Source organism: Sander lucioperca, chromosome 23 (genome assembly GCF_008315115.2).
Source record: "Sander lucioperca isolate FBNREF2018 chromosome 23, SLUC_FBN_1.2, whole genome shotgun sequence".
NCBI lineage: Eukaryota > Metazoa > Chordata > Actinopteri > Perciformes > Percidae > Sander > Sander lucioperca.
In genome coordinates this window covers 2,213,267-2,225,941 of record NC_050195.1, presented here as the reverse complement: position 1 = coordinate 2,225,941, position 12,675 = coordinate 2,213,267, and the positions used below count along the sequence as shown (strand labels likewise).

Here is a 12,675-nt window from a genome sequence, read left to right as displayed (position 1 = left end):
AAGGCTATTAAATATGCTGATAGGACATTTAAAAATCCCACAGTCGCCTGTAGAGGTTATTATTTTTGATGATTACCGTCTTGTTTTTCTAAGCCTTATTTCATCTACTGACTTGAGGTAAAAACTGATTATATTACTTATGAAGATCAACAGAGATACATCTAATGGAAACTACTGTACCCAGTAGGGCAGTGTGAACCAGTGAGGTAACCCCTTCAAAAGCATGTGTAAAAAAAGTACAGTTGTTCACCTAAGGGTACTGGCTGTACTTTCAGGCAGCCCCAACCAACGGGGGCCAACTGGACAGGAAAGGTGATATTGTGCTATATTAGGAGCATCTTGTTTCTTTCTTTTTTATTCTTTTTTTCTGACAAAACAATCAAGCCACATACACATACAACACAAGACCACAAACTCATCAGACATTACAATACAGAGTACAACAGACAGGGGGGGGGACCATGTTAGTAAATTCCGTAAATTCATTTATACGCCCAGTTTTTTAGTATTAATAATAATAATAACTTGTATTTATATAGCGCCTTTCATGAAACCCAAGGACAATTTACAGAATTACTGTGGCTAAGCTAAAGGAGGTTGTTTCAGGAGTTTTTTTGAAAAGTATTGTCTCATAAAGGTACTGGGTCCTCCCTAAATTAGTTGCATCTTAATAGGAGGCAAGGTCACTTCTTGACATAGGGCCTAGAATTCACACATGTTGCCATTTTTCCTCTTTGTTAAATCTACTATTCAGTAGGATTATTTTTTTAATGAAAATCACTCCATTCCTCTTGCAAACAATGGGAGCTGTGAGAGCGTCTCTGAGCAGTGGGACAGCGCTGGACTTTCATGATAAATGGCTGATAGCTCGGAGACGAGTGACTCTGCTTCTAAAGCCCAGGCCACGCTCCTCCGTGTGCGCTCTGATTTATGGAAGAGCCTCCTGGACGTGGTGTGAGTGTGGAGAGGAGAGGCGAGCCGTCGCACACAAAGACCTGCTTGTACTGAGCTGGGATAAGGAGCTAATGACGGCTACGCAAAGAGGACCAGTGGAGATCACAGGCTGGGATGTGAAGGGACAGCTGACAGTCATAGAGAAAATCACACACACATGCACTGTCATGTTTCTTCTCTTGTATGTATGGTGTGTGAGCATGCATGTACATATTGGCCATACTGTACATTATGCTATGTGTATTTTCAAGCAAATTGCCGTACATACATCACTGAAAATGTAATTTGTTTTGGACTGTTGCTCAGACTAAAAAAGCAATCTGAAGACATCAGTGAGCTTCGGCATTTTTCCCTGTACATTTTATAGGTAGATTAATCAAAAATGAAAACAATCATTCGTTAATAAAATGAGAACTTGTCCCACGTTTTGTTTGTATGACATACAAAACTGACATAAAATACGGTTAAAAAACTTATCCAAATTGGCAGTCGAAGTATAGAGGATGACATATTTTGTGCAGACTGTAAAGTCTTCAGAGACAATATTTGTGATTTTCGGTTACATAAACAGATAAAATCACTTGCTGTAATAACAACAGAAATGACAAATAATATAAATAAATCTTAAAAATTTACATGTGCATGATGCAAATATGTGTAGTGATTTTAATGTTTAACTGTATTTCTATTATTATTATTATTATTATTATTATTATTCAGTGGGTTTTATTTGACATATTATGTTATGCATTCTTTGTATTTTATCTCATCTTATTTGTACTTATTATCAAATGTGTTTGATTTTCCATCTTCCTCTCCATTAATTATGGCATTCTATCTCTTTTTTATGTTCATTCTGTCTATTTTCCCTTATGGTAAAGCACGTTCTGCATTTCTTGTATGAAAGGTGCTACCCAAATAAAGTTTATTATTATTATTATTATTATTATTATTATAAAACAGCTGAACAGGAGATAAGCGAACTGCCAATCAGTTGTCTATTCCAATAAGCAGACCTTTTATGGTTACAAATCCCCTCACAATGGATAAAATGTTAGTTAATGATAAAAACAAACATTAAAAACAAAAAAGGTCAGTTTTACTTCCAGTGGGAAAATGCTACATGCCATTAACACGTCAGCACCAATTGTGTGTGGTCAAAGGGTTAGCATGAAGCAAGTGTAGCAAAGAAGCATGAAGGGGACATATAGATCATTTTGGTGCCTCTGTTGTCATCACCTAACAGATAAGTTGAACTGGAAAATCTCTCCAAAATGCAGTGTTCTTCTCAAGGCAGACGATGACAGAGGTTGGGAAAACCTACAGTGTGTTTGACTAACGACCCCTGGGGTGCAGGAATGAGGGAACAGAGGTGAGGCAGAGGTAAAGGCAGGGGCCCAGGAGTTAGACTAGGGTTAGGGAGGACGCTATGTCACTACACCCCAAGACAGGAACATGTGCTTGTGGCTGAAGGGGTAGGGGGTGGTGGGGGGGGGGTCTTTTCATTATTTCCATTAGCTTTGACCTTCCCCCCCCCCCCCCTCCCCCCCAGGGAGAGCGACCATGCTAATGAATAGTCACAGTGGTCAAGGTTACTCTAGCTGAACCTCTGTCAAACCTGCATTACTTCACCTTTTTTTTTTTTTTTTTTAACCAGAATAATAGAATCTGAAAGCGTAAGGTCAAAGGGAGATGGAAGAAGTGTAAGAAAAACCAAAAATGTGGAAAAGTAGAGATGAAGACACAAAACAAAGAGATAGCACAGATGATCAAATTAGAGGAGAGAAGGAGGAGGAGAGAAAGGTAGAGATAAAGGGGAGTCAGGGTCGGGGTCTTTAGAGGGGTAAAATCTCCTGCTCTGACACACCGTCATCTATCATCTCATCCCCAAGCTGTTTACAGCGAGGGAGGGAGACAAAGAAAGACAGAGGACTGTAAATTTCCAGTCTCTCATAATGTCCTATTAAAGCACCTTGCCCCATAACTCAGCATAGAGGACAGATGGGCCATGTTTGACAGCACCCTCTGCTCTCTACCTTCATGCTTCCATGTTAGAGTCATTATTTTCCATCCTCAGACCTTCACAGAGAATGAGGGAGGGGGCAAAAAGAAAAATTTTTAAAAAATGATGCCGTCTCCTTTGAGACTTTGTTTATTTCATTTGTTAAATGTCATGGCAGGCACTGCAGTGTTTAGATAAGTTTGATCCCAGCATGTCGGTTTATAGCTCTCCCTTGACCCTGAACGGCTAAGGGCTCACTGCTTTGATGTATAACTGCCAATACATCAAGTTCACCTTTTCTCAAAGTGCTTATATTAAAACATATTAAAACTACTGACCTTATATTTAGAAAAATCTGATCTCAGCCATCCATTTCATATGATGGATAAAATGCACTTTGGCTCCATTTATTATTTTATATGTTTTATTGTGATCAATAATACATTGGTTGACTACAGCAAGCGTTCCACCTGGATTCATTTTCATACAGCATTTTGATCTGATTTGAAAAAGTCCTGCACAAAGATGTTTTCCTATTATTATATTTTATAGGTTTCAATAAAGTGTTTAAAGTGTCACGGTCTAAATACTGGCGTTCACACTCTCAGAAAAATGAAATTAAAAAGGAAATGATGAATGGATGAATTTCTCTCATGCAAATAATCAAATTTAAAAGTTTCAGAATAAATAACTGTTTATTAAAGTGACTTCAATCCAAATGTATTTTCAATGGGGTCATATTTAAAATGGAAATATTTAAGATGCCGTTGCTATTATAACTTATTATATTTTAACCAATGATAATAACTTGCGGGTGTGCTTATTTACAGCTTGAACCCTAGACTCAGTAGTTATGTATGGAAAGCAAAAGCCTCTCTTTTGAATGTGAGGATAACAATGGGACAGACAAGAAGAAAATTAAGCTAAACAATGAGAAAACAAAAGCTGCAAAAGGAATCTAAAGTTCAATCAGTGAAGTAAAATGTTGCATGCTGTTTTGGGTAGGCCTATATCATAAGTCTATGCCATGGACAGTTGACCTTAATGCATAAGACAGGGGCCGATATATTGTCCTCTAAAAAATGTGAAAATAAATCATTATCATCGTTCCGATAAAGGAGTTACAGCTGATAATTACATCCAATAATGTGGAGCCTTTTTATTAAAATGGCTGTGGAGTTCACTGCAAGTACAAAGTTACCACTTTAGTTCACTACAAGTACAAAGTTACCACTTTAAGAGAAAAGTAGATAAAGAATGTTGGGAAGAGGAATTTTATTGAAAGTGGGACAATACACTGGCCAATCTAAAAAGGTAAGCTACACACAGAAAATGGCCTTTTAAAAGGTTTTAGTTATCGTTGTTGGTCCTTAAATTAAAATTTGGAGCACTACAACTTTAAGTTCTTAAATGAAATACTTATCAAACAGTAACTGGGTCATATTCTGATGGTCATTGGTCTAATTTGTATTCATATCTTCAAGATATTGGACCTTCTCTCTCTCTCTCTCTCTCTCTCTCTCTCTCTCTCTGTAAGTATGGACTGCAGACCAGTGCCCTCTGATGGCACCCAGTGGTCCTCCCAAGTAACAGCAGGTATTTTGGTGAGAATAAAGATGTTGGGAAGTTGGCCAGAAAAGGAAAAAGAGTTATTTAGGGGAGAAGGATACGTGTCAGCCACAGGGACATACAGTCTCAGTTTAAGCGATGGACAGTGATCTGGAACAATGGGCTGGCATTCGGCTTACTGTTGAAGTGGTGTTTGTAGATTCTCGACAGGATTGATAGAGACTGATTGGATTGGCAGACTGGAACATATATCGAGCTGGTTCACGTGTGAGGCTGATTTGCCCCTTTTGATTAAAGTTGTGGTATTTCACATTCCTCAATGAGGCAAGAGTGCTTCTATTTCAGGCTTAATGAGGGCTGGAGGGAAACTGTGTGCAGTGATAAACGTGTAAGCACATCCATAAAGGCATGTGCAGTCACCCACCGACATATCTTTATATGTATGTAATACAGTACCTATTTCCTGAGCCCAGTATCGCTCATGTTTCAGGCGGTGCTCGTTTGTTTGAGCAGTGGCAGTCACCTGCTGTGTGTGCTAGACAGTGCAGCCGGGGGGCAGATGGGGGTTGAAGTGCCATTTTATGTTAGGCAATAAATTAAGCCTCCATTACCCGAAACCCAAGCCCGAAATGAATTTCATTTAACTGTAGATCTCTCCCATTGCCCTTCAGTCCTCAGCCACCACTTCAATAGCGTTCATTTGGAGCAGTGACACGGGTGAAAAACAATCCGCTTCAAAAATACACTGCACAGCTCCGAGTTGGGAGTTTTTCTTCTTTTTTTTTTGACTAGCCAAGGAAGGGGGACTCAGGATTGTGGTGTGCTACAAGATGCTTTGATACACCATCTCTGGGATTTATTCCGATACCTGATAATCCCGAGGAGACGCTTTGCAGGGCATTTACCAGGAAGCGTACATTTGAAAGTCTGTAATTTGACAAAAAGAATGAGAAACAAAATCTGTAAGGGGGAGGGAAGATGGAGGCAGATAGTCGGGGGTGTCTTGAACAGTCTATGGCCTTTTGCCTGAACCTGGGGAGGCAGAGCAAAGACTTAGGAAAGAGAAACAGGAGTGATCCTTCACACTCTGTTGGCCGCATGAATCTGGTGGGATTCTTGTTCTGGTGTTATCTGGTTAGCAGTGTCCTTTGCCAGGATTAACAGTATGGTAGGACAAACACACTGACAGAAAAAGGAGCAATAAAATGTCTATTTGAGAATATTGTGCCTGCAGATTCAAACCAGGACATCCTGGTTTGGTTAAGGGTCCCGGGTGGTTTGGGAATCGCGTCATCTGTATTGACGTGTGTGAAACTTCCAGGATGGAACATTATGGCTCCTCCAATGACACTTGTGACCACAAGACGGCCTTTATTTCGTGACAGTCTCAGGCAGTGTTGGGAGTAACGCGCTACAAAGTAACGCGTTACTGTAATTCCACTACTTTTAGCGGTAACAAGCATGTAACTAAATATGTTTTTTTCATCAAGTAACGCAATTACAATTACTGAAATTTAAATGAGTTTGTTACTCGCCTTACTCTCTTTTGTGAAAAATGAACGCTTGCAGACAAGAAGACAGATAGGCCTACTTTAGCTGCTTCTGATCCAACGTCGCAGGACCTTATGGTGGCGCAATAATATACCAATCGAACAATCAGTCCCTCCAGGATTTCGCAGCCTTTTTTTGAGATTGTTGCGGCCCAAAATGCCTGATTTCGCAGGAGCTTTTGTAAAGAATTGCGATAAAAGTTGCGATGTCTTTTGTATGTTTGTTGCAATGAAGTTGCAGGAGACAGTGACAGTTGCAAAAAGTATATACAAAAAAAAGTTTTTTTTGTATAGTTCTTTAAAAATAAAAAGGAAACTTGTTTCGGGGAGAATAAAACTACTCTGGGCTGAGATTTCCTAGTAACCTTACCAAAAAGGCTCAGGATGCTGCAAATGCTGGTATAATATCAAAATGGCTGGTGGATTTAAGACAAAAAATAATAATGTATTGAATGAATCAAATTTGAACATATGTGTCAGTGGCTTGTAGATCTTTACATGGTTAGTTAATTTCCTAACCTGGCTGAAGTCGCGGGAAACTTCAGGTTATTGGTCAAATTTGCGGAAACATTGCGATGATTGGTCAAAACTGCGAGTCGCACCAAATTCGTGGTGATTTGCTGAATTCGCGTGAATTGGTGCGATCGCGACATCGCGAGATCCTAGAGGGACTGAACATGAGCATTAAACCACAGCATGGCCGATGGCTAGAATGAGCTTTCTCTCTTGGAAGTATGGACATTGTAAAATGATAACGAAGGAGGCAGTTTATCATTTAGTCTTCTTTACTCTGAACTCCCGATGCAAGTAACAAGTGAGCAGCGACACACAGGTTTTGGGTGCTACCGTATATGTCACAGTATATGCGCAGGCGCATTCTAACTACCGTATATGACAGACATTACTTTTCGCTCGTCGAAATTAAAGACAAAAATGTAGTGGTGAGTTGTTTATGTGCAGGTGTAAAGAACCTATCCACATCTAAGAGTAGCAATTCATTACATTACATGTCATTTAGCTGACGCTTTTATCCAAAGCGACTTACAAATTGCTATATATGTCAGAGGTCGCACGCCTCTGGAGCAACTAGGGGTTAAGTGTCTTGCTCCACACCAAAGGCATGTGTCATATCCACTGCGCCATCACAAATCTTATGAAGCACCTGTTGAAGCAACACGCTTCGACAAAGCTAGTAGCGAAAGACCCCAGCCCTACGGATACTGAAGGCGCCACTCCACGTAAACAACCAAAGCTAGATTTTACACGGACTGCAGTGCAGCTGATAAGCCAGGCAGAGCTGAATACATTGATTGCTAGGTATACTGTAGGCCAATCACTTTTATTTCATTGGGCCTAATGTGGTAAAAAAAAACAACTGTTAAATGACTGAGACAGTTGTTATTTTGTTTCAAGTATTAAAAGGGACTTTTGTACTACTGCTTGATTTGAAGGCCTGCTGCCCTGTTGATTACAATAAATAGGTCTAAAAATTATGTTTATTGTGTTTGACTGTTCAGTACTGTTCATATTTACATTTAAAAAGCAAACGTAAAAGTATCTTAAAAGTTACTTTTCCTAGTAACTAATTACTTTTGATATACAGTAATTGGTAAAGTAATTAAATTACTTTTAAAAGAAGTAACTAGTAACTGTAACTAATTACTAATTTTCAGTAACTTGCCCAACACTGGTCTCAGGACACTCTGGACTCTCTCCTCCTTGGTCTTTACCTCAACCCTACTGTACAAACTTCAGCCCCTCTTTCTCTCGTCTTTCCCTTGACTCGGTACTAATTAGGATGATGTATGGCTGCGGGCTCTTTAGAAGGGGTGGAATAGTCAGAGGCCCTTTGATTACAATAAACAGAGCTGGGGATTTCAAACAAAACCACACACCAGTCAAAGGGCTTTTCCTCCTCTCCGCTCACCATGCCAGGCCGGTTCTTTGGTTTACACAGGTGTGGGTGTGTGCACAAGTAGATGTGAGCGGGGCAGTTGCATGCTTATATGCACACGTGGCTTTCAATAAATATTGCAGATGAACAATACTGTGACAAATGGACACTGGACGTTTACTCAAATCAGAACAAATGTCTTTCACAGCTTGACGAGAGGTACAGGGCCAATGGAAGAAACCCATCATCAGTAGTGCTGTTGGTACTATTATTGTCTGTGTGATGACTTCTCATTAACAGGTTAACAAATGAAGAGGGACTGCAGGCCATACGTGATGCTTCTTCACTCTGAATGTGAATATTTAATCTAACCCTTCCCCTGACTCCTGTTTATATGATGCAACGCCACAATCATCTGTAGTTTGCCTGCTGCTTTCATGCGTGCCCATCCATCTTCAGCTTTCCTCTGGATAAGTGGCCTTTCCATCCAGTTTCTGCCCTAGGAAAATTATCGCTGTTTTCTTGCAGAACTGGAGTTTCAATTTTGTGGTGTATGGCTAGATGTTTGGGCAATGAGTGGGCGGCAGAATGGTGGTGGGTGTAGAGGAGGAACAGTGTAGTGTTATTGCAACAGTGAGTGAGTCCAGAAAAACGCGATAAAGAGGCATTTGTCAGTTGTGATCTGAAGTTTCGATTTCAATCTGCACAACATTCAACTGTTTCAACATTCAACACTAAGTCTCTCTGGATTTGAGTATAAGCAAACCACGTTTGCTTGGTTTTTAAACACAACAACAAGACAGGCCATGCAAGACAGAAAAGACAATGTATGTGTAGGTGGGTGACAAATTAAAGGAAAAAAACCCAAGATAAATGAGTAGAGAAACACATCAAATGCAGAGTCCTCCATGCAGGACACGAGCACTCACAGAATGGTTTGATGAGTATGAAGATGATGTTAATCATACGCTGTGGCCTTCACAGTCACCAGATCTCAGGATCGCAGGATGGCTCTCCATCTATCGGCTTTTTCCATAAACAGTGGGCAAACATGCTAGCACATCACTGTTAGATAGTAAATGCCATAAACATATTCTTTGTAAATCTTTACAATCATTCACTGAAAGAATCAAGCAGGTCTGCCTTATTGCACAATCCAAATTTCCGTCAAAACTTGCCATTTTCAGTGTGTAGCTTGGAAGTTGTTGTTGTTTATCTTAGCGAAGGGATTTTGAGAACAGTAACACACGGATAGCAGAAGGGGAAATAAGCCATGCACCGAATGTAAGGCTTTATCCTGGCAACATACTTCCGTTGCACCACACTAATGACCAAATTACGAACGGCTCTGTGACGCAGTGTAATCCGCGTCATGTCTAGTCTGCGGCATGCTTTGCCCAGCGTCACCCCTCGCCTAAATCAAATGGAGTATTTCCAGTAAGTGAGAAACGCATCTGAGACGGACAATCCCTTGTTGTGTGCTACATGTGTGAAAGGACAACTCTGGACTATGTCGGGACTGTATCCCTTGGACAATGTCCCAAGTTCATATGTAAAAACGGCTTATGAGACTTTATGTTGTTTTTTTCATTTCATTTGTCACCCATCAGTTTGTGCAACCAAATAAATGGAAACCTTCCTTTCAAAAAAAAGAACTTACTTCATGGGCCAAAGCCGCAGTGCTGTCAAGAACAGGGACGGGCTTGCTCTCTTCGTAGTGCTGCAGCTGTTCATGGATCTGAAAGGACAAATTGTGTTCATCAGTGTGAGAGAGAGAAGGAGAGAAGGAGAGAGAGAGAGAGAGAGAGAGAGAGAGAGAGAGAGAGAGAGAGAGGTATGAGGTCAATGTTGGACTGCAGAGGCCACGGCGAGGCCTCTCTAAGCAAACACACACACGTGTGAGCAATGTGCACACAACAACCCATGTGCACTGCTACAAGCACAAATGTATGAAAACCTGTACAGCTTCCAGGAAGCATATATAAGGTGAAGTAGAATTGGTCCAAGCACAGTGCCTTGTTGAACACCATGACTAACTTTAGCGTGCATGAAGGATTCATCGTTAACATGAACAAACTGAGATCTATCTGATACATAGGACTTAAATCAGCTTAGTGCAGTTCCTTCAATGCCAATTAGATGCTCCAGCCTTTGTAATAGGATGTGATGGTCAATAGTGTCGAATGCAGCAATACAATCCAATTAGACAAATACAGAGACAAGTCCTTTGTCTAAAGCAATTAGAAGGTAGTTTTTCACCAGTGCTGTCTCTGTGCTATGATGCACTCTAAATCCTGACTAAAAATCCTCAAGTAAACTATTTTTATGTAGAAAGTCACCCAACTGATTAGAGACTACCTTCTCAAGGATCTTAGAGAGACAGGGAAGATTAGATTTAGGTCTATAATCAGTGTTGGGCAAGTTACTTCCAAAATGTAATACATTATAGATTACTAGTTACTGTCATTTGAGAGTAATTAGTTATATTACAATATTACTGTCTCTGAATTGTAATGCGTTACACTACTTTTGCATTACTTTTGAGTTACTTTCACCAAAATAACAGGGGAAGTTTGATTTGGCAGCTAGCTTGTGAATTTCACCACCGGATCAATAAAGTCTCCTCTTTATCCACTTTAATACATCATAGATTATTCATATTTTGTATAATTAATATAAATATGCAAAGTAACTAAAGCTATACAAAATAGATAAGTAAAACGTATAATAGGCAAGTAGGAGAAAATGAAAATACTCAATTAAAAGTACGGCATTGTTGTAAAATGTTTGTTTATAGCACTTCAATAAGAAATTCATGTTGTTTAGGTTAAAACACTCTAAAGGAAATGTTCAATTATAGTGTGATTAAAACTCACTATTAATTTGATATTACTTGATTTACAGCTGATTTGTGAAAAGGTAGCCTACACAACCTTATTTAACAGTAATTTAGTTTTACTGCGAACCGTCACAGGAAGTGCTTTTATTTTGAAGTAGGCTACACGGAAGTTGTCTGTTGTGTAGCCTACTCTTGCTAGCTTACTGAGATGCAACATGTCCATCAAGCTCAAGTTGTTCACTTTCTTGTTTGTAAAACTGCAACATATTGAACAGTAAATGGTCACAGTAAAAGACAAACGCTTTTGGTCGTCTTTCGAAGCCATTCCAGTACAGGCATAGTTACTCTCCACGGCTGATAAAAATGCAATGATATTTACGTGTAGCAAGCCTCAACATTAATTCCCGACATGTTTATATCTGTCAGCCGCTGACGTACCGTCACCTGTTGGGACATACATGCTGTCCGTACCGTCTCTGGTTCTGGCTCTGACCACGGAAACAGAAACAGGACAGCTCACTTCAACGCAGCATAATAACTCCTGAAAATAATATCCATCTCGCAAATGTATCTGTCTCTGCAGTCATCTCAACCATCGAATACAGCGACAGGAAAATAATACGGCTTTTTTTTTTTTCCTGTGAAGAAATGTTTGGTGAATGGTGTTGGTGAATTCTTAAAAAAAAACGCACCACTAAATGTTGCGTTAAAATGAGTTGTAACTCGCGTTACTGAGATTGTAACGAGTATAATATTACCGAAATTTAATTAGTAATGCGTTATATTACTGCGTTACAGCAAAAAGGAATATATTACTGTAATTGCGTTACTTTTGTAACGCGTTACTCCCAACACTGTCTATAATTAGCTAAGACTAGGGTTGTGCAAAAAAAATCGATTCAAATTCGAATCGAGATTCAAACTCTAATGATTCAAAATTGATTCATAGAATTCCAAAAATTGATTCATATTTTTTTTTTTCTTCGTTTTGACATTGTCCTGAAATGACATTACCTCACCATTCCCATAGATGGTGCTGCGTCGAATTCACACTGACGCCTGGGCACTCTTGTCATAATCAGAAGAAGAAGGAGTGCAGCGGAGGTAGTTTAGTCGGCGCAAACAATGGCAAACCTCACAGAAAGAATTATTCAACCTGCTCCATCCCATGGATGTATTAAGAGAACGCTCCATCCTCATTGAAGGCCAGAGTTTGGACACATTTCGGCTTTTATAACCTTGATAGGAATTATGCTATATGCAGGCTTTGCAAAGCGAAAGTTAAGTATTTTGGAAACACCACAAACTTGAGAATTCACATGGTACGGCATCACCCAGAGATTAACATTAAAGACGTGGACGAACAACAACCTAAAGTACCTCCTCCTAATGTCTAATGCACTGTCTTTCAATGCTCTAAACTCCCACCGTTGCGTCAGAGAGAGTGTTCTCAACTGCCGGAGACATCGTAACTGCACAGCGGAGCATGCTCACTCCAAAACACGTAGACCAGCTTCTGTTTCTGCAAAAGAATGTACAGATTCCAGCCAGTGGTGGACTATGAACTGGTTACACACTCACACACACCTAAATGTGTATCCATTACGTGATTCTGACACATCACAAAAGTTCTGTTGAATGGACTGTAGTTGCCACAGTTCTAAAAAGAAAGGGCCTAATTTTAGGAAGTTCAATGTGCCCAGTCAAGTTCACATTTCAACAGTCAACCTGGTAGCTGAAGTACTCCTTAAACCACATTTAGCAGTATTTTTTGTTTGATCTGAGTACAGCACTTTAAAGCTAAATGTAAAAGCTCTTTTTATAGTTTTATACTTGAATTAAATGTATTTGAAAGCTGGCCAAAGCT

The 12,675-nt window shown here is 39.7% G+C and overlaps 1 protein-coding gene across 1 annotated transcript in view; it reads right to left on the bottom strand.

Annotated features, from left to right (window-relative positions):
* The window catches only part of mpp7a (membrane protein, palmitoylated 7a (MAGUK p55 subfamily member 7)), a gene marked incomplete at its 5' end in the record, with an annotated part of 82,979 nt that extends 73,242 nt beyond the window's left edge, over positions 1-9,737 (bottom strand). Inside the window, one exon of the mRNA XM_035998315.1 lies at positions 9,630-9,737. Within this exon, the coding sequence (XP_035854208.1) occupies positions 9,630-9,737 (108 nt within the window). The remainder of the gene's footprint in view (positions 1-9,629) is intronic.
* Between the last annotated feature and the right edge of the window lie 2,938 nt (positions 9,738-12,675).